This window comes from Haemaphysalis longicornis, unplaced genomic scaffold, assembly GCF_048455015.1.
Source record: "Haemaphysalis longicornis isolate Haplotype H1 unplaced genomic scaffold, Haemaphysalis longicornis Haplotype H1 scaffold_2, whole genome shotgun sequence".
In the NCBI taxonomy this organism is placed as follows: domain Eukaryota; kingdom Metazoa; phylum Arthropoda; class Arachnida; order Ixodida; family Ixodidae; genus Haemaphysalis; species Haemaphysalis longicornis.
Window position 1 is genome coordinate 79,789,730 of NW_027526295.1, and position 23,191 is coordinate 79,812,920.

The window sequence follows — 23,191 nt, forward strand, 5'->3', positions numbered from 1 at the left end:
TTCTAGAAAGAAATAGTAGCGATTTCATTACCGTCACAACCTTTGCACCAAAAGTCACATGTGAAAAAAATTACTTCTCTGAGGACACCCCTCAATGGTTTGGAGTGGCCGAAATCACAAGGGATAGGATAAATAAAACTTGTCCTCGCGCTGCTCCTCCCTGAGCGCAAAAATTTCGTCCTGCATTTATATATTTCGAATTTTGATGGCGGCACGTCTTATCTCTATTTGTCTTTTCTTTTTAGTGGTTAGACAACAATTTTATGGTTTCTTTTGCAAGCAGAGGCGATGATGTTATGATATCCAATTGCTCGCCAGACATTTGAGAACGTTAACGCTTATACATGTCCGCCCCATATGTGTTTATATGCATTTATTAAGGCGAAACAAGCCGGTGAAATAATAGATGAAGCAGATTAGAACCGCTGGGTGGTAAACTACGCTGCTATACCTGTGTTTGGGGGCCCTCTTTGTTACCAAATTTAATGCGCACTTATGTGTATTTGATACACACTTATGTGTAATGTGTATTATGCGCACTTATGTGTATTTAATGCGCACTTATGTGCTAGCCACGCTACTAGCAAGCTGCTCGTACACCACGGCAGCATGTAATCCACTCGCTTAGTGTGGGTTTTTCAAGATTGAGTAACTAGGCTTGGTATCTGCGAAAAGAGAGAGAGAAGAAGAATCCGTGCGAGAATGCAAAGATTCAAGCACGCTCCCTAGTTGGGTTAGCCTACGGCTCGGCAGCAAGGCGACAGCACTTTATGGGCGCCCCGTTTTATTTGGAGCTTTCCGCCTACTATACTATATTTCTGTATGATGTTGTTGCAGTATATAGTAGATATACACGCAAATAACGTTACGATACATGTTTTTGCAAAGTTCCGTTCACGGGCGCTGAAGGCGGTCTGCGCGGCGGGACCGACCCAGAGTTGCGCTGGTCGGCCGCGGCTAGCGCTGCGGTCTCTCGGCAAACATCGCTGTCCGGTGCCTATACAGAGTCTAATCACATGATGTTTCAAATTGATTTTAAATATTCCAGCGGTTTTGTTTCTGCTGCGAGATGCCTTTGGCAAACGATGGAGGGTTCCAACTGGGTAAGTTAAAACTCACTTTAAAATAGGTGCGGATGCCCTCCAATAGAACAGTCACATAAGAGTTCTCGGCGCGGCTCTAGAGCCCGGTGTAAGGTATACTTTTAGTTACGGACACAGTGGCCCAAAAGCTGTCAAATAAAGTTCGTGGCGCGAAGCCTGGATCTTTGATCGAAAACACACCTGGTGACACAACTCCAAACATAGCTTCGCAGCGTCCTAGACGTCACGTGCCTTCGCCAACGACTGTCCGAAGCAAGGTGGTTCGCCGGCAGCAGCGCTATCTGTGTAAACCATAGTTGTTTGTGTAGGCTCAGCATATGAGCTCAGACAACGCGATCTAACGCCTGATTTCACGGTATTGTTAAAACAGCTCCGAGTGTACGGCGTCCTTATTTCATTTATATCCGCGACGACGGTGCTTTGAACATTAAACACCGCCAGTGACTGCGACAACATCGCTTCGTCACTGCTGCTTTGTTCATGAACACAACCAAGTTGTGCAACGTCGTTTACGACGAAGGAACATCACCGTACTCGCTGCTGGTTTAATCCATTCCAGCAATTCAGCTACCTTCCTTGTATGTCCAGCCGTTGTTCGGTCAGCGGACGCTTCCTTTTTACAGCTGATACTGCTGAGTCTGGGGTGTGGTAGACAACAGTGACATCGACAGCACTGCATTGTCGGTGAGCGTGCTTCAATTCGACGTTCACTAGTACTCCCCCGCCATGCTCCAATAAGAACCGTGCAGCACAACCGCACTTTCAGATAAATGCCGACTGCAAGTAGCATCTTTGCAAAGGGGACAAGCGGCAGAGGACGCATTCATTCGATTAGGATCGCAATGAAATTAAATGTCCCGTTTTCTTTCAGGCTGGACGTACCAGCGTTGCAGTATGCCCTCTATAAAGCATTTTCACCCTTCTTTTAAGTGCGAATGCACTTTATAAGCGACCCCAAACCATCCACCGCCGGCGGCGGCGGCGGCGGCGGCGTCGGCGTCCGCAGTGCTCCTCTACATTTAAAAAAGAAACAGCATCCGGCGCCAGGTTTCGATCCGAGGACTTTGCGGCCGCAGCGCGACGCGCTACCGACTAAGCCACGGACGCCACGCTGATATCAGTGTGAGTAACGCGCCTTATATCTTTAACGCATTCAAACTACGTCGTCAGCGGCGTGCGTTGGCGACTCAGCGGCGTTATAGCGGCTTGATAACTGCGTGGTGTACACGTGATACTACAAACCCGATGGAAGAGATGGAAGAGAAGGCGGCGAGGCGGTGGGCTGCGGGGGCCGAGCGCAAGCGCCGCAAGCGGGCCGACAACCGTGCATTCGCACTTTCACATTCTCCCCCTCGGGGAAATGCGGCGGAATTTTTTTGGATTAGAAAGCATGAAATCTCACTTTCGTGAGTGCTCAACGGCTACCGCATCACACATTCACATTGGTTGTGTTTCATGCCTTCTTTTGATCGTTGCGGACTCTATACACCTGCCCAGAACACGTAAAATCTCCGGGGAGCACAATGCTTTTGCACGGCTTTCTCCAAATTATGGCCTGCTCTATCGGCAGGCGGAACTGCCCTAGACGCAGCGAGCAGACAACTGGTTACGAAAACTGCTGAGAAGGCCGCCGAAGAGCCGAAAAGGTCCGGACACATCCGAGTGGCCGGCGCTCGGGCAGCTTATTTTCCCTCGCTCTGGAAGGCACTGCAGCCAACGATCTGCAGTCAACGGACAGCGGCCTCTGTTTGGCGTCTTTATTAAACAGACGAGGAGACGTCTGCCGTGTAAGCTCCGCTCTAACCTAATACTATATATTACACCATGCTTTTAGAGTCAAGTGGCAGAGCCGAACTCACAACCACCACAAAAAGGAAAATCTTTCACCAATTGCCAACATTATAAAACGCCTAGTCACGTGAAGAGGAGGAAAGAAGGAAAAGGAAACGGTAAGACTACTTCACCGACGCATTTAAGTGGACATTGCAGAGTCCCCTTCACCGTAAATTTACCCGCACAGAAGAAAATCAAGGAATCACCGTCATCAGGACAACAAATAAGACAGTACTCAGCCGCGCTATATTGACCGTGAGAGAAACTGACAGCCGGTGGACCACCACCTTAACAGACTGAACAGCCAGAGAACGTTCGAAAAGGCAGAGTAAGCGATTACCTCGATGGAGGGATAAAATCAACATTTGGCACCAACGAATGGACTGGAGCAGCCCAGGACGAGACCGGTGAATTTCAAGGGGAGAGGCCTGCGTCCTCCCGCCGAACAAAATAGGTTATTGATAACGACGATAATAAATAGGCCCTAAAAATGTGTTTTCATAAAGCGTTTGAAGAAATCACAGAAACCCCTCTCCTAGCTCCAACAGAGGAGCTGGGACAATGAAATTGGGATGGGCCATTGTATGCTAGACAGGCTAACCTTCCGAGAACAAAAAACGACTGTGCGCCATGATAGACATGTCATCTATCCAGCGACTCCGCATAATCACTCTCCTTTACCACAAACATGGATCCAAACCTACATACGAGCAGGCGATATGGCAGGATATTGTTCCCCTGAGGGAAGTTCCTGAATCATAAGACCGCAGTATACACACCAACCCTGGCATGTACAAAGTACGACGGATCAATTGTTGTTGACTGCTGAGGCACCCTTTGTAACTGCGTCGCCCATCGACGTACAGGAACGTACAGGAACTGAATTTGGAGACACGCTCTTGGCAATCCTACCAGTGCAAATATCCAACAGATCCGTAAACGTTAGAGACTCTCAAAGGGTATTGGACTGTTTTCTTCGAGCAGAATACCTATATGCTTTGGTAAGATACTCCTCTCCGCAATTGAGAAAGTCGATAACGTCCCCTAGACCCCCGGACAGAACGGACTGGACGAGAACGCGGCACCGACCAAGAGGCACGCAAATTCGCATACCGAGCTCCTCGCGATTACTTCCACCGCCCTGCCCTCTAGGAAAAACCGCATGGAACGTTTTCTCATCTTGCACCTAGGAAAGCGATTTCCCCCGTCATGGGGTCTCAATACCGAAGAATCGCACACTCTGTGGTGGACAAACCAACGCAAGTCTACAAATCTATGTTGGCAAAGATGTTCGATGTGAACGTCACACATTACTACTAAAATTGGCAAAACATCCACCCTGTTACGCAACCTAGTCATGTCCAAGAGTATGTTCCAGGGAAAACAACTCAAGCATTCCATGTTTTGCTTCTATTAAGACGGTAATAACTTTGCCAAGCTTTCTGCCTCAAGATAAGCCCAAGGAAAGCGGCTGCTACATTTAGAGCCTTAAACTTAGGTGCCTCCATTTGACTCCCTACCATCTCTTTACCCCTTTCCCTGAGCCTCAACAATTTCTTTCGTAAGAAAGACATTTGATCTCCCTTTCGCTGTTCGCAAAAATAACAATGTACGGCCCGGCATAGAAATTATAAAATAAACAGTTTCAAGCACTGACACACACACCTCGCTCAAACTGACCAACGCCCTGAAGCCGTAGCCTTTTACACACGCATTTTAAGCGACAGTAGAGCCGACGGCCCTTGTCGGCCCTGGGATAGAGCGAATAAAACGCCTCTGTGCTGGTCCTTCTCTCTTTGCCCACCTTCAGTGCTCCTGAATCATACATAGCAAATACAGTACGTGCGTTCCAAAACGCTGCTTGCCAGGAATCAAAGTAACATTATCAAATTTTACTACTTAAGACCCAAACGTAGTTGCTACCTAAAAATGTTTACAGGAAGTAGCAACATACCGCGCTTTTCAAAATCTTTTCCACAACCACCTCGTCATCCGTGTGTAAAGCTGCCTTTTGAGAAATAAAACTAATCACGAGGTGATGAAGGCCGCCTAGTTGCTCCATTCCTGGCACTGAGACTTGTTTACCCACCAGTGAAAGGGATCAACACTCAGTGTTTGCTGCTTGAACGATACGCGTTGTAGGTTTTCGCACAGGGAGCAGTAACTTTGCGTTCGCCAATCATTTATCGTCACACTTTGAGTTCGTTTCCAGTCGAAATACTTTGCGTACAATGAAAAGTTTGAGGACACCTTTTTCAAATGGTCAGCCAGGTGCTTCGGTGAAGAAAAGCTGAGCGCGTCAATGTACGAACCTGGAGGTGCCACAACGCTGTAGTTCCCCCCGCCGAAAACTACAGGTATAATGTCGTACCTCAGCGCCTCAAAAAGCTTCTCAGTGACGTAGTCCTTACATATTGAGTTTTCGAATGACAAATAAAAGAAGTAAACCTTAGAAAAGTCGCGGTAGCACCGAGCGCGTCTTTTCTTAGGGCATTTGTTCCTTCCGCAGAACCCGTACACATCCACGGCTACGTGCTTCCGAAGCTCCAACACATAATTTTCCCGCTTGCTTGGGGTGACGCAGTTGCTGACAGCCCAGACTGCCATCCGGGACTTCTGCCGCCAGGCCATCTCAAGCCTTTCCCAGTCGTACGTTTGGGGTGTCTTGTATTTGTTCACTTTGCCGTAGTACGTAACAACATCCGAGTCCAACCTTCAAATGAAAAATAAATATGTAAAACTGAAAGAGAGTTTGTTAAATGGTAGACGAGTAAAGTGCACAAATTGCACGAAGGACGACCACGGGGACAACCGGTACTTTTATTTTTAACACCCATATGTTACACAAAACATCCACACATCTGCAAGACATTGCACTCTCGGGGCTTTCATGTGACTGCAGCCGTGCTCTTTCGTTTAGGTAACAATAGTCAGCAACCGACAACTGTGCGTCACCTGATACCACAAACAAAAAACAACAAAATCAAAAAAAGGAACAATGAGTAAAGAAAGAAGGTTGTGGCCGATTTGCACTTATTCAGAGGCAAGATATACAGTTTCCTTGGCCGATGAACTCAAACACGGGATGATGATGAACGCGGCGCCAACACCGACCATTTTAGACGCCTCCATGATCTCTCTTACAAGGTGGTTTTTGTGCTTTGCTATCACTCTTGTCTCGTCAAAGTAAGGTGTGCATTTATATTTCCGTCATTGTTCACTGACTAACCCCATGTGCCTATAATTCACGTTTTGTAGATGCCCGCACAAGCGCATCATAGGGGATCGCGATGTTTGCCCTACCGAGGCAGCACAGGACTGTGTGGCCTAAATCAAGCCGGTGTACTTTGGCCGGTGATTTTCTGTCCGGATTTTTTCCGGCAGCCATGTTCGGCCCGTGTTTATATGTGGGCCTTTTGGCCGTATACGGCCGTACTCCCATGGCTGTCCAACGGCCCGTGTCCGTCGGCCAGTCGACCGGCTTACGTTCATACGGCCAGATACAAGCCTTAGGGCTCCGGCCATTCCAAAGCCACCCATGTACGGCCGAAGTACGGCCACCGGAGGAGAGCCGAGATGCGATCGTCGGACTCCAGCCGGACTAAAGCTCCAGGAAATACGGCCGTGCTACGGGCATTGGAGTTCAGCCACAGTACGTGAACTGTACTGAGGCCGGTCACTGCATGTCGCGCAAGCAGATGACTCAGTCGCGCTGTGCAGCGGCACAAACCCAGCATTTCGGGTCCAATACAGCCGCATCAAAGTGAGCCCGCACGCAACCACCAGCCGTCCAGCCTTCAGCGCAGCCTTGCCTAATTATGAGCGTCAGTTGACATCAAAATTCATTTATTATACAGTGCTCACAAATCCTCGTTCCTTTAATTGATGTGCCTCTTTTACTGTCGAATACAGAAAATATTCAGTTCTTTGTAGACCTGGAATACATGCAGTGTCCATGTCCTGATATCTTCTGTGGGGTGGCTTACCTGCAATAACCGGGGAATAAAAGGGGGAGGAGGGGGTGCGGAAGGCTGTCGGATTTCGCAAAGTTGAAAGTGCCGCTTTTAGCCAATTTCATTTAAGCCAATCTACCTGAGCACTTTCATGCTCTGACTAAATCAACTATTTTTACAAGTGTTGGTTGACCAGTTTTGTTGTATAGGTATAAAACCAGCGCGAATGCCTTGAGGAGCATTTTCTCCTTGAGGAGAAAAACTGAGGAGCATTCACTTATATTTCCTTCACACAAAAAGTATGTCCAGTCTTTGCCTATTTTCTTGTAAAGAAATTCTCTACTCTATCACCTTTTTTGATGATCTTTCACAGGGCTAACCCTTGGAGAGATCTAACAGGTGCTTTCATTTTCTATTTATTTTTATGTTGTTTTCACAACACACTACTGAATAGCCCAAAAGAACATAATTTTTTTCTAACGTCGTACTACGGTAAAAAAATTCTATACGCGTTGCGAATGACACCTCGCTCCAAGTGGCTGCAGTTTATTTCTCTGTATTCACGCAAGGAAAATCGTAAGGCTAGAGTTTCGTAATTTGTTTAAAACCAATAACATAGCAATGGTAGTATTCATACAGCAATCCTTGCTTACTGCAAAAATAAAACAATAAATATATTATTGTTCAAGTTCGAATGCATAAGGTTCTCAACACGTCGGAGGCGAACTTGCGGCTCCGCAAGTTTATATTTATTTATTTATTTATGTATTTATTTATTTATTTATTTGATACCTGCTTGCCTTTGCGTGCATCAAAGCAGGGAGATGCATAACACTAAGCATAAAATATGAGACCAAATAAAATATTTCCACAAAGCGCGGTGAAAATCGTCATTATAAACAGTTCGTACAATAATACGTGGAAGATAATTACACTTTCGTACTGATCTAAGATAAAATGAATCGCGCAAGGCGTCACCTTTAAAGGAAAGTTAATAACGTGCTTTAAGCTAGCGGTCCCACTTTGGGATATGAAATATGGCGCTTGGATATACTTCTCCACTTCTATTCCAGTTTTCGAATGATAGATATTACGAAAAAAAGATCCCGCCATCTTCACGAAGTCAATGATGATGAGAGGGGCGAAGCTAAAATGCTTATCGATGAAACTGAAACATTGTTATAGGTGTTGACGGCACGCGCCATCGGAATGAGTGAAGGACATAAGGCGCGTTCGTAGCCATGTTCGCGTCTCGGTTTGTAGCGCAGTGGGAATTGCGCCACGTACCTCTCGTCACGGCCAGAGAACCGTGGGATCGAAACCGGGCGCGGCCGCCTCAAGACCACAACTCCTCGCTGGCAAAGCTTGACTTCCTACCGCTCCGTCGACAAGCCCGACGACGACGTCGATGTTTGTGGTGATTATGTAGGGCTTGTTTGGGACGATGGTGATTATGTAGGGCTTGTTTGGGACGATGACAATCTCCATGAGTAAGATGGTGAATTCGGTGTGTGACATTTTAGCCACCTTTGCCGTCGCCTTCTGCAGAGCGTCTTGTGTCGCGTACCCCCGGTACACCCAGCAGCAGTGGCACGGCTTGGCTCCATCGAAGTCAACTGAGCATCGCCCTCTCGCTGTTGCAGGACTGCATGTCACGCTGAAATGTAGCTGGGAGCCAGGGAGGCGAAGATTGACAGCCGGGACCACGTGGGCACCTACGTCACATCCAGGATCGCTCATAAAAGCTAGCACCATCGCCGACGGCCTGACACACGCCCAGCAGCAGTGGTACGGCTTGGCTCCATCGAAGTCAACTGAGCATCGCCCTCTTGCTGTCGCAGGTTGGTTCCCGTAGTTTGAACGAATTTTATCGAGCTAAATCGGATGCCACTGCTGCTGGCCGCATTTTTGTGATTTGTATAATGCCAGATAAATGTCGTGCTTGCGAGCAACAGCTCGCAAGTGGTGCATACTTAACATCTACTGACTGTCAATCACACTATCACGTTGGAACGTGCTCAGTGGTAAAGGAAAAGGCATACAAAAAGAAAACTGATGCTACTAAAAAATCATGGAAATGTGAAGCCTGCAAACAAACTGCACTGAGGCCGATGGCTCTCAGATCAGGCGTTGAACCGGAAATAAGCATCACGAATCAACTCTCTGCAATTCATCGCAAACTTTCGACGCTCCTGGAAATGAAATCGAAGGTTGATTCTTTGGAAATTATCAAGTCGACAGTTCATGCCATTGAGAGCTCAATGAAGGAAATGTCAAAAAAGTATGACTAAGTTGTTGCTCAGATGAAACTTCAACATACTGACATATCCGGCTTACGAAAGTGTCACGATTTCGTGGGTTCGAATCCCATCCTCGTCGCCAGTGTCAGTGGCGACGAGTGGCGTCAGTGGCGACTTATCCCATCCTCGTCGCCAGTGTCACGATTTAGACCCGCGTTCGTGACCCTCCTGCCGAGAGACGACATGCAGCGTGCTGGTGGTGACAGTGACTGACCCCCGAGCAGCCGTGCTCGGCGGTGTTTATTGCCCGGCCACACACAATGTTGCCCGCCGAGCCTGGTGGGGCCACTGAACTTAGCGGCCAACAAATATCAGGGATGGGGGGCGCCACACACTTGTCACAGAAAGCGCATGGAAAGGCTCTAGGAAAAAGTCAAAGAACAGGTGGTAGAACAGCTAAGGAAACAAGTCAATGATTTGGAGCAGCATAGCCGACGGATGAACATGGAAGTGCATGAGTTGCCCCAGCACACTGACGAAAACCTGATCTACAAACTAAATGTATTGGCCACAGAACTTGACCTTCCAGAGCTTTCCGAAACGGACATTGAAGCCGTACATCGGCTTCCGTCTAAACCAAAGGAAAGCGGAGCAGTTACGGCTGCCCCAGTCCTTGTGCGCTTTTCATCCTGTGTAACAAAAGAAGCTTGGCTTGAAAAGAAACAGAAACTGAAACAGGCAAAGAGCAAGATCTTTTTCAATGAGAACCTAACAGCCCAGAATAAGGCCTTATTCTGGCAAATGAGGACTAAAGCAAAGGAGAAGGAATATAAGTTCACTTGGCACCGAAATGGAAGACTGTTCGTTTCCAGAGGCCCTCGCGACAAAGTGATCCGGATAAGCACAGTCAACGACTTAGACCGGATAAAATGATAACTTGAAGCGAACGCAGTACGATGCTTCCCCGGCTAAACACTTTCGCAATGATAACTGACGCCACTCCGGACACTTACTACGACTGCGATTCTTTCACGCACTGCATAAACCACAGTAAAGCATTGCGCGATAAGAAACATACTTCTTTGCTCCACCTAAATCCGCAGAGCCTCAACAACAAAAAGGATTCTGTTGAAGTGTTCCTTAATGCATTACGGTATAACTTTGATATACTGGTCTTCTCCGAGACGTGGTTTGCGAGGGATTCGATCGTTGTGCAATTTCCAGGGTACGGGTGCACGTCACTTGGCAGAAGCAGCACGAAAGGAGGGAGCGTCCGACACCATATAAAGTTTTGCGTAGTTCAAAAATATTCAGTTCTAAACTGCGACTACGAGTCGCTGTTAATAAGTACCACCAGCTCAGTCATCGCAGTTATCTACAGGCCTCCCTAGGGAGCTATAGAAACATTTTTGGAATTTCTTGAAGATATGCTACACTATTGCAATCAACTCGGCGACAAATCAATCGTCATTACTGGTGATCTAAACATAGGCTTGCTATCCTTGCAACCTAGCAAGCACAAACTGCTTGACATTTTCTTCTCCTGCGGCTACGAAAACGTCATTAACGCCCTAACACGGATTACCGCCACATCTAGGGCCCTTTTGGATCCCTGCTTCACGAATTGCCCCACCAATAATCTAGAAGCTGGTATCTTAATTTCAGCTATAAGTGACCACTGGCCGATATTTATCATTTTTCCAACTCATTCTGGACGACGTAAACGCGACACAACTGCCGCGCCTGTTGTGCGCAGATTAATAAATGACGACAAGATTGCTGTGTTTTACCGATTAATTGAAAACGTAGATTGGCTTGATGTGCTCAATATGCAGAACGCCTCGGATTGCTACAACTTGTTTATTAGTAAAGTTAAAGAGGTCTACAATGTGGCATTTCCCCTTGTACAAATTAAGCAATGTAAAAACGCTAGGAAGCCATGGATTGACGCCACCCTTCTGAGGAGGATCAGGGAGCATTACAGGCTATTTGCAATATTTGTGAAAACAAAAAAAAAAACCATTCATTTTACAGAATTCAAAAAAGTCGAAATAAGCTAAACTACGATATTAAAAAAGCGCGCTGTTCATACTATGAAAACAAATTTACTAGTGTAATTAACGACCCTAAAAAAAATCTGGACTACTCTGAATAGCTTAACGATGAAAAACAAAAGCAGAGGAATTTCAGAGCTACAGATGGATGGTACAATATTCAAAGGAACTGCGCTTGCTGATAAATTCAATAAGCACTTCCTGGTATCAGGCGTAGCTTCCACCATCAATGCAGCTACTGATCCTGAATCATACATCAAAACGAGTATACAGAATTCTATATACCTATCTCCCGTTTTAGAATTAGAGGTCTGTAATATATTAAAAGCGTTACAAAATAATAAAGCTTGCGGAGAAGATGAAATAAAAGTGGAGCCCATAAAGGCAGTAGCTCACTTTCTTTGCCAACCACTATCGCATGTTTGCAACCTGATAATGAGTACAGGTGTTTTTCCCGACAAACTAAAAATTGCCAAAGCTTCTGTTATATTCAAAAAAGAAGGTTCAAATGATATGAATAATTATAGACCAATCTCAGTTCTTCCTTTATTGTCAAAAGTTATAGAACAGTTGAATAATATTAGAATATATAATTTTTGTAAGGCAAACAACGTCATATCAGAGCAATAGTACGGCTTCCAAAAAGGAAAATCAACTGAGTTAGCACTGTTGAACATTAAAGATAAAATAATTGACCACATGGAACAGAACCTGTACACAATAGGTGTCTTCATTGATTTTGAGAAAGCGTTTGACTCCATAAAGCACCACATTTTACTGCAAAAATTAAGTAGGTATGGAATTAGACGGATTTGCTTGGATCTAATAAAAAGCTACTTATGTAACCGTTTTCAATACACAGAAATCGAGCAAGCAAGATCCAAACAAGGAAAACTGAATTTTGGAGTGCCACAGGGATCCATACTCGGCCCGCTCTTATTTTTTTTTATACATAAACGACATCGTACATATTTCTTCCACAGCAGATTTAATCTTATACGCCGACGACACGAACATATTCTTTTCCGGCAGTGATATTGCTCCACTCCAGACATTAACAAATGCCTGGCTTGAAAATTTATCGGTATGGCTAGAAGCAAACCAGCTTTCATTCAACACAAATAAAACTATGTTTGTCGTTTTTCGCCCTAAAAATAAGGGTGTAAGCCACCAAATTTCAATCACATTTCGAGGCACGACCATCGAACAAGTCCCTTCCCACCAATTTCTTGGTGTGACGTTTAATAAAAATTTAAATTGGTCAGCTCATATAAATAGAATTCGAACCGATGTGTCACGCTCTGTTGGCGTCATCTATAAACTGAAGCAGCTTCTGCCCACGTGACTAAAAAAGCAGCTGTATTTCGCGTTAATACACTCTCGCCTCAGTTATTGCTCGCTTGTGTGGGGAACAACTGCAAAGTAAATTTAGATAATATTCTAGTACTCCAAAAGAAAGCAGTACGCTTGATATAAAATGAATCACCCAGAACCCACGCTGCCCCACTCTTCCACAAGCATACAATACTGACTATTCAAAACAGCATAAACAAAAAATGGCTTTGTTCATTTATCAACAGTTCAAAAATAATTCTGATGCCTTCCTGGAACAATACGCATCGAAGAACCACGAGTCTCGGTCGCCCTCGCCCCGACGCTTCACGTCACCTAGACGTCCATTCTCTTCGGGGACGACCAGCGACCGGACCCCCAGTCCTAACCGGGGAAACTAAAGACGGCGTCCTCCAGAGGCGGGACCGCCACCGCTTAGAAAGGTCAACATCCTCCACGTATCCCACGAACCAGTTCATCCCACTTGACACCAACGATCCATACCAACGACTTCACCGGAGCCTGTTCCGAACCCGACTCGGCCTCAGCGGTCCCCACCGACGACTTGACCGCACCAGCTCCGTCGGTGCGCCATCACACAGTAAAATAGTTTCGGCCGATATTGCAGTTATGGTCGCTATTCATCACGTGACGGATTTGGTGGATACCGCCGCCAATTTTTCCGTGATGAGTAGCGAGCTAGCCACCAAACTGAAGAAGGTAACAACACCATGGGACGGTCCAGAGATCCGTACGCTGGTGGTCATCTGGTAACACCGATCGGTGTATGTACCACCAGGATTCAGATACGTGGCGTACATTTCCCTGGCTGCTTCCTATAGCTGCGGGAATGTTCCAAGCAGCTAATATTGGGATTAGACTTCCTCCATGAGTACGGTGCGATTATTGACCTTCGAAAGCTACTCGTGACGTTCTCGACACAGGGAGCTGTCCGAAACGAAGGGGAACTACCCAAGGCGGCGTTACGCATTTGCGACGAGTACGTAACAGTACCGCCCCGAGCCAGCCTGTTCCTCACGGTATAATGTGAAAGCGACGCCACCTGCGGGTTCTCTGAAGGCAACGTTTCCTTCTTACTAGACCGGCAAGTTTGCGTAGTTCGAAGACTTGTGCGCCTCCGCGACCACCGGACACAAGTTCTGATAACCAACTTCGGTAACGCACACCAACGCCTAGTGAAGAAGGCTGCCGAAGCCCAGCTGGACGAAGACTATGTCTGTGCCGGACAACCTTCGTTCTTTGCGATGGACGAAAATGTTCAGCAGCACACCTCGACAACGGCAACCCCTCAGGCCGCTTACAACTTAGGCATTAATGTTGAGGTTAACCCGGACCTATCGGCAGACCAAAAGCGCCGCCTCCACAGCGTCATCTCTTCTTTTGCTGACTGTTTTGCTCCTTCGTCGAAGTTGCGACAGACAGCGGTCACTAAGTACCACATAGTGACAGAGGAAGGGGAAAGACCTGTTCGTCAATATCCGTACAGGGTCTCCCCAAAAGAGCGAGTTGCAATACGTCACCAAGTCAAAGAAATGTTGCAAGACGACGGTATACAATCGTCGACGAGTCCATGGGCGTCACCCGTGGTTCTGGTGGCAAATATTTTGCGTGGAATATAGGAGGTTGAACAAAATTACGAAGAAAGACGTTTACCCTCTCCCTCGGATTGACGACTCCTTAGACCGACTACGCCATGCCAGGTACTTCTCCATCGACTTACGCAGCGGGTATTTGCAGATCGAAGTGGATGAGCGCGACCGCGAAAAGACTGCCTTTATCACACCAGATGGGTTATACGAGTTCAAGGTGCTCCCGTTCGGTCTCTGCTCTGCCCCTGCGACTTTCCAAAGAATGATGGACAGTGTGCTGTTGGACCTGAAATGGCAGTTCTGCCTAGTTTTCCTGGATGATGTCATTTTTTTCCGGACCTTCGACGAACATCTCGATCGCCTGCATGCCAAGTGTTGAACGCGATCCGTTCAGCGGGACTGTCGCTGAAACCGTAAAAATGTCACTTCGCATTTCAACAGCTCACGTTCCTCGGCCACGTGGTTAGTCCTGAGGGTGTCAGCCCCGACCCTGACAAGACGGCGGCGGTGAGCGCATTTATATATATTGTGGAAGGGCCCATGTGTCAAAGGTCCTAATATTGTTTGGTGGGGATTATCTTATCATCTCTCCGCATCGTGATGCGACGCACGTTTGTGATGCCCTGATCCTTTAAAGGAGCCATGAAGAGAAAACACAAGTTTGGTTCGAAAGATTGCCTCGTTAGAACCATACTGACACCACTTTTAACACAAACTTCCCTCAAATAGGCTACATAATTAGGAAAAAAGGGAATGACCACGCGACCCACCAGCTCATTTCCCGCAACAGAACCTATGATGTCACACGAGAAGGCTCTGCGATTGGCGGAGGCCGGCAAAAGCAAACGCAACAGGCAGGGCTTACCAGTTTGCATAGTGAGCTACATTCCCGTTAAACATACTGCACATTCCTTTTATGACACTAAGAGCGGTGGAGTGAACGGTTGAAGTTCCGAATAAACACGCAAACGTGTACGCCAATGCGTACGAAACTACCGCCAGCCGAACTCGACATCTCGCCGTCGCCACCGTCGCGCAGACGAATTTTCGGGTTCGAGGATCTTCGGGGCCAACGAACCGTCCCAGCACACACAGATGCGACCTTGCTTGGTATCGTAATCACGTTCACAGGAGGTTGGCCGTCATATCGCCAATCAGCAAAGGTATAATAGAAACGAGGGGAGTAAGGAACAGCAAGCAGCGACGAGATAGTGACAGTCGTCCCAGTTTCGGAATGGTGTTGGCTTGCTGCTATTGTTAGGAGCTCGTTTCCAGTTTACAACTACTGAAAACTTTTGTTCGAGTACTTTACAATGAAATTTCGTTGCTACGTTTTGAAATGACCATGTAGCACGGGCAAATTGTGGAGGGAGGGCGACATTTCCGCCGGTGAGGAGATCTCCTTTCATGTGCTGCCCAACGACGAACCTCGGCGAAGCAAGTGGCTACGTTTTGTGAACATGGCAAACGGAGACGAAAGAGAGCTAAAAGAAGTACGAGTGTGCTTACTTCATTTCCGAGGAAGTGATTACGGCAGGGAACTTTACGTTAGCTCACTCCTGGGACATGCTGGCGCCGTCAAAGCGCTCTGACCTTGGGGGGAAAAAATTCCGTACACACCGCGCGTTGACGCTCGTATCTTTCTGGTCGAAGCAGAGAGCTCGCGCAAACAGCTTTCTATACACGACACCGGCCAACTGGCATAAGCGATACTGCTACTGAAATTGAACTATTATTAACCGTAATAAAAATACGGCACATACGTACCAGTCTGTATTCGTCCGTCGCGACGGGGCTGACGAGGCAGCGGTGCCGACCGCTGGGCGTTCGACTGTTGTGGCTATCGCGGAATGGTCGCTTTTCGGTCCATCCGGGTAACCTACAACTCCTGCCGCTCGTGCACTTAGAAGCATTGAGCGTTCAAGTGGTGTGAGGTTGTTAAATGCAAGCCCGAGCTACTCGGCGAGAGTTTTGTTCTCCGGATCAGGCGATTCCATGACTAGGGCTGAGGGTGCACTAGGTTTTACTACTATTTTTAAAATGGCCGCCGTCTCGGTTTCGGCACTAGTTTCGCTTCCTGTTTGATTCCCGCGTTTGGGTGCTATATGGAGTCGACATACTAAGTATCTGTTTCATGGACCGGCTCGTATGACGCCATTGTTCACTTCACGAAATGTGCAATTTAGCGGGAGATATAAAATTTTGGCTTAAATTGCCTTATTTCTCAGTGAATAAAGCATCATTTGCTTCCGGGAAAGCGCTTGGGGTACTATAAAACATCTAATCGTTCGAATAAAACAAAGTTTTGTTTTCTCTTCATGGCTCCTTTAACCCTTCGAGAAGGTCGGAATCTGTTTCGGTAAGGAGATCTATTCGGTAAGATCTATCTCAGGAATTACACCCTGGGAGCTGTTCAGGCTCCAGTGGGGTGTGACCCTGATGTCCAGATGAAGGATGTGAATTTGGGCACGAAGGGTGCGGGTTTGTTGTTCAGTATTGTCTTCGACAAATATTTCTCCCGCCGTGAGCATTTTAGCTTGATATCTTTAACAGAATGTGCGTTGCAGAAATTTCGAAACCAGGAATACCGACAGTGAAGCGACAGGACTTGCTGGGTCAGCTGACTCGATCACAAGAAAACGAGAATAGTTGGTCACGGTTGTTGAAAAGACAGTTGTTGAAAGAGGTTGGAAGGAAACCTCGGTGCGGCCCCACTATGTCTATAGGGGTGTTTACACAATACCATACAGCATAATATAAAAGCAGGGAACGGGGGTACTTTCTTCGACAGCCTTACCCTGATAGCTGTAGAGGCCAGGGGCTCCTTGCCAGCTAAACAGACAGGGAGCCCATCCACCGGAGCTTGACCTAGGCTCCAATGGCCACTGTTTGTGGTTTCTACCCTTCACCTTAAAACACATCGTCACGGTAGGTTACAACTTATGTTTGGGGTATCCGGGTTTGTTGTGTTCACAATACCGTCACCAAGATTACTCAAGGTGCCCCGTGCGGGGGCACACCGTTTTGAAACGCTACTGCCCCCAAGGAGTGAATGCTCTCTTCGGCGTACTTCACGAGGCCATCGTGGGGGAGCGAATAGTAGTAGTCCTTGATGTAAACACACTACGAACGCTTAGAGAACCAACGCTCCCTTCTTTCAGGTGGCCGTTTACCTATTCAGAGTTCCTGTAAAAAACAGATCCTTGACTCATAACCTGCCCAAGTGCTCTTGCGCAAACACGGCAACGCTTTCTCAACCACGTACGTCGTCCGGTACCTCGCTCCGAGACAACCCGCAAAGGCTGCTCATGTTAATGTCTTTCAGCCGAGAATAAAGATTCTCAGAATGCGGCCTTCACTTTTTTCAAGCCTGCCTGCTGGTGTTTATAAATTTAGGCACACGCACAGCCGTTTAGTGCTAGAGTCCCATTTTTCAAGCTGTGCATCGGTAAAATGCTTGAACGTAATCTGGCTGCCGTGCTAGCTTTCTGTTGATGTTTGTCGACTGGGAAGGCCATTAAAACTCCTTTTTTGTGTGTCGGCAGCACAGATAAGTACTTTTCTTTCAAGAAGACAGGACATGTGGCACTACCAACCGGTGCCTCAAAAGCGCTCTAAGCTCTTTTTGTCGTCGAAATCTGAGCACAGCCTTAGAGCGCAAAAAGACCACTTCGGCAAGGCCGGGTATCCGCCGCAACGTGTTATTTTTATGGCCAACAATCTTCAGGACGACGTGAACCGTTCGTTGAGAAACGAACTGCGCGACATTAACATTAACAAGGAGACAGAGCAGGGAAAGTCGCGGTTGTTACGTATGTGTGCACCATGGTTTTTCGTTTGGTGTTTTGTGATACTAGGTGGCCCACAGTCGTCGGTTGGTAACTATGGTTATTTGTACGCAACAGCGCGAGCTGCAATCACACGACAAATGGTTACATGTGCTGGAAAGTGTAATGTTTTGCTCATATCCACGCGTTTTGGGCATATATATGGGCATTTACACACGAAGTTAGTTGGAACCAGCTCATGTCCTTGTTATACACCTCTTTCTCCTTGTATTATTTCCGCTTTGCTCGTGTACCATGCAGTACCAACTTGCCCAGAATACCTCCTTAATCAGTTTGTTATAAATGCTTGCGACATCTGCGGAACAGAAATTTCATGTCCAAATTAGACACGAAGTGAAAGCTGTTATCAGAAATAAGATTTGGCGTTCTGGAAAAGCACGCTGTAAGCAGCGTTCTTATGAGTGTGCAAACAGCTTATGTTTCCATTCAAATCAGTTCAGCTTATTTTCTGCACACTGAAGACAAATGCTACACAAAATAATTTCTAGTTTTGCACAGGCGAAGACACGTTTTTAAAGCATCAACTAGGAGTTTTTGACTAAAATATCTTCACACTAAAACTCCAAAGTTTTCCTCCGAGGACACAAACCTCAGTCCATTGCTAAAATATTCTGATCCGGCACTGTCCGTTCTGGCAGTCAGCGTATTCCCGCAACTTCATGCCGCCAATCCTCCAAAAACGACACAGGGATGCTGGCCGCTATTCTAACAATGGGGCGGTATACCCATTTTTCGTGTCTTATTCGTACACGGCATCACTGTCACTGAAAAGGCATACAACACTAAATACGTCGCTTGGCGCCCGAAATATATGCTTTTCGCTTTGTACTAAGCCAAAGTGGAAGGGCTCACTTCATCGCTTTTGTAGATATACCTGAAATTACTTTGTTGGTTGGCTGCAAAAAAAAAACTAAACGTTTCAGGAGGCCAGTTTCAAGAAAGCCTGAAATACGAAAGAGAGTGAGCTTCCATAACAACACATTAGTGTCTTTACTACAAACATAACCTTTCCACACAGAGAAGTTCCTTGATAAAACCAAGAATTTCAAAATCGCCAGAACTTGTATAGTCGATCTTCCTTTATTCTTCCAGTTACGGCCGTCCTAGGAGGGAATGGGAGTAATGGCGGAGCCCGTAGCAGTTAGCCTAAGGCATGCAAAGTAATTATACAGCGCAACTTGGGCAGGGCATAAGTTTTTAAAACAAATATAAATGCCGCTATTACACGCACAGCAGTTTGTATGACACCGCTGTGGATGCTCGTTTCAGTTTTCACGTCATGCATGTCAGTCTGGCGCAAAAGTTTTCTGAATCGTTCTTTCATCCCCACTTCAACGAGGATGTCATCTGATCTCAGCTCATTTTCCTTGTAGTTTACACCGATATCATTTTCGATAATCTTTGCTACTACGAAGGCTCGTTTGCAGGTGGTTGATGCATCCTAATTATCCACGAGCTGTATGAGCATCAAACCGGGGGATTAAATGGTATCATAAACAACCCCGCAGAAAGTGGTGGAAAAGCTAGTACTTCGGCGAGGACTCTTTTCGGGGTAATGTCGTTTACTGAGGGGGAGGGAGGCGGTACAAAATACCATGAGCCATCGTAAAAAGCAGCGGACTGTGTACTCTTTTCACTGACTTTAGCCTGGTTTCCAGTAAGGTCGCGGAGCTCCCTGTTTGTCTTAGAGATATGGAGCGCATCGGCCGGACAATGAGCAGAGCTCCGACGGCCACAGTTCAAGGCTTGTACCCTTCACCTCAGAACTTACCACGGTTTCTTACAGGTTACGTATGCGGGCTTGGGGTACGCGGTGTCGCTACTTAATGTCAGTTTTAATGCGCAAGGTGTCCCGTGCAGGCAGTGCTAAAGAAATGGCGAGTACGGCGCTACAATTTATGAATCTTAAAAGCACGACATTATTCATTCTAAATGAGAAACAAATGGCTGGCGACTACAATATTTCCTAATGCGATATTTGCGCGCAGCTGTTTAGCTGTTTTGACCGTGCATAGTATGCTGAGGTAAGGAATTTCTGGCCGACATATTTGTATGGTTACAGAAAACTTGTATTTGCAGTGGCTGACGAAGCACAAGCACTGGTTGTCTCGCTGATTGTTCAGCACTCACTCCGAGTTCTGGCGTCGGCGGTGCTGAGCCTCCGCTCTGGCAGCTCGTTCAGCTACGGTGGCTGACGAAGCGCACGACCGGAAGCCGCACTCGCAGTTCAGCACTCACTCCTGATGGCTGTAGTGCACTGAGACAGCACTCACTTGTACGTTCTCTGGACAGCAGCTATGGTGAGCGTCAGCGTCGGCGGAGCGAAGTACTGCTCAGGAAGGGACTACGATCTGCGTCTTAGAAAGCGAACGCATATCATTGCAATGGGCACGCCCTCCTCACGTTTTCGCCAAACGTCGCGACGTCGAGCGCCTCGCGCAGCAGTCTCACGCCGCCACGGCGAACCGCTTTTCCCTCCCAATGTCTCGACAGTCTCCTTCTCTGCTTTATTTCACTCTTCGAACTTGCCAACCGACGGCGCCCCCCCTCAGCCTACGAACGGGCGCCAAAGGGCTGTGCCCTAAAAAAGAGGTTTATTTTCATGCAGGTAACGCTGACTGTGCGATGCTACTCGACATGAATAATCCCCCAACGCGCCTTTCAGCACGTTTGAGACGAATAATGAATGTAACATGACTGAAATTTCCCATGAACGTCCCCTGTTTTTCTTCTTGCTTTAGTGATGTCTTTGCTCTATACAAAAAGCTTTACACATAAAAAAGGCATTCACAGGGACTTTAACAATACGGAATTTCTTGCGCAAAACTTCGTCTGTAAGTAGCTTCTAGCACGGTCACGCAAACCGACCACCTTTAAGTGAAGCTCACGAATTATAGCCTGCTATTCGAAGGACAAATTAGTCAATTAATCTTTATTTCGAAGAATATTAAACTAGTTTTTTTAAAACATGACGTAGATGGGGCCAAGTTTGCTGCAATTTATAAGGCACAGTTAACACTTCAATCTGTTATAAGCAAACACCAATTAGGCTAGAGTACTTCGTACTAGGGCCATAAAAGCAACAAAATTTGCGTTTAAGACTTTTAAACCCCTTATCCGACACAAATGTGATAAAAGAGACCATCGCGCCGTTCTTACAAACATATTACAAATAACTAAGTTTATCAGGGTCCTTACCTGTAAGTCATCGACCAGTTGAAAGTGTTCTTCAGGTGTTTTAGAGAATCGGTGTAGGGGTACGTAGGAGGCTCCATCGACCAGTAAACCCATATTTGTCCCGGCGATCTCCACTTGGGCATGTCTCTCAGGTTGATGTCCTTTCCATGAAAGAGCACGGCGTCGCTATCGTTCAGTGTACGGCGATCATTGGTGATATGGCAGGCATTACCACATGCGCTGCACTGAAATATTGTGAAGTTGCAGTTGCCGGGACCAAAATTCCATCTATTGTGAATTTGAGTCCAAACCAGCACTCTAGGCTCATGAGGCTGCTTTGTTGTCGCTGTGTGGTCACGCCCGGGTTGTGAGCATATGTACCCTGCATTAATTACAGGGGCACTCCGTGTCATCTTTCTTCGGTTCGGTCCACATTTAATTATGTCGTTTTGATAAATATAGAAACAGCACAATGCTGCAAGTACAACGAGCGTAAAGCGAACTATAATTGATAGGCGGTGCCGCCGTTTTCTCTGACTCTGCAACGAGAAATAGGGTTTTTTTTCTTGCAGGTCATTGTGTGTGTAATGGACAACGAAAGCGGGAAATCAAGCAAGGATAACGTGACAGTGATTCCTGAAGTAATCTACATTCGTCCCAACAGACACCACAGGCACGAAGCACACAATACTGGGGGTGGCACCATGGAATAGTCGTGTGCGCTGCTCTACTGCCTGCTAAATTGCCTGCGCTGGTAAATAGGTAAATACTAATCAGAATATTTGCGTGTAAACGCTTCCTAACTCGTTTTTATTGGTAAAATAAATCAATTGCCACTGGTATTACCAAAGTATACTTCCTAATGCATGCTTTAAAAGCGTTGATGCTTTCCAGCCAAGGAGCAGCGTCGTTTTACGTATATGGTGCGCACTAAGCTTTTTTGACATTGTTCTTGGCCCAAACGGGTGTAGTATAATAGACAAAGGGTGTTTGGAGGCCATTACACTCTCATTCTTAAATATTGACACCCTCATTCGTACCTATACTCCCATTTTTGCGTGGAATATATCCTCCATGTCTTCCTCACCAACATGTTCAAAAGCAACAAGAAATACTGCTTGTCTACAAAGATCGCTCGCTTGCCTATACGGTGCGCCTCAAGGTCCAAGTTCCGCTCCAGCACGGGAAACTTCCGTCAATTTGAACTTTTAAAATTAAAAACACTATATATTTTATATACACACTAAGCATTTTACACCTCTATTGCATAAATATGTATAGTGCAATTGGAATAAGGGTGTTGGGAAGTCAGTGCGACCTTTTGCTAAGGTGCCAACACCCAAATTATTGTTGTACACTCTTTTTGTGTGGCGAAAAAGGTGTTCTCTGACTAGAGCACCCTTGTTTTTCTGTAGGATGTTGAAAGGTGTGCATTAGATGCACAGTTTAAGAAAAAAACAGCGGAGCTGAGGGTCGAGCTAAGTTAAGTCGAGCTGTTGTTAAATTTCGGTAGGTTTTGCTGGGTTTTGCAATTTGCTTTGTTAGGCTTTGCGATTTTCCTAAAGGGTAGACTAAGTGCTGAGTGGTGAGACCAAGTTTAGCCGGATTTACAGGAGTGTTACAGTGCGTCCCACACACTGACAGCGGATCCAAGGGGGAAACAAGCTTGGTCGACTCCCAACTCCGCTGCTTCTCCAGCCTTGCACCGCTAGTTTTGGTTTTTCCTAAGCAACCCCTCCTTCTCATGATATTGAACAGTTATTAATTTGCGCTCACCGCGTCTGTTCATTATTGTTCTTCTTGTTCATCGCACGTTTTTGTATCAGGCAGCACACCTCTACACTTAAAAATGTTGATACCTCGGGACCACTGGCAATCAGAGGCAAGCAGTCCAATGTAGTGGCCATAAGGCGAAACACTTAACATATCAAATAAGGTTGCCTGTTCGGAACACGAAAGCAAACACAGACACAGAAACACAGGGAACACAGCCGGGCGCGTCCAGACTCCGTCAACAAAACACATAAGTAACAAAAACAAA

The 23,191-nt window shown here is 46.6% G+C and overlaps 2 protein-coding genes across 2 annotated transcripts in view; both read right to left on the bottom strand.

Moving 5' to 3' along the window:
* The window catches only part of LOC144169015 (alpha-(1,3)-fucosyltransferase C-like), a 90,308-nt gene that overhangs the window by 63,039 nt on the left and 4,078 nt on the right, over positions 1-23,191 (bottom strand). The window lies entirely within an intron of this gene.
* On the bottom strand, positions 4,615-22,332 carry LOC144169017 (alpha-(1,3)-fucosyltransferase C-like). Its single transcript, XM_077698014.1, has 2 exons — positions 21,172-22,332; positions 4,615-5,649 (listed from the first exon to the last, which is right to left on the bottom strand). Exons 1-2 carry the CDS (start codon positions 21,561-21,563, stop codon positions 4,986-4,988), a joined length of 1,056 nt encoding a protein of 351 aa, XP_077554140.1. The 5' UTR covers positions 21,564-22,332; the 3' UTR covers positions 4,615-4,985.

Bases quoted from the DNA above. Each gene is read 5' to 3' on its own strand.
- LOC144169017 (XM_077698014.1), bottom strand. From the start codon at position 21,563: ATGACACGGAGTGCCCCTGTAATTAATGCAGGGTACATATGCTCACAA. The intron at 5,650-21,171 runs GTAAGGACCCTG...TTTCATTTGAAG, and splicing joins AACTGGTCGATGACTTACAG to GTTGGACTCGGATGTTGTTA.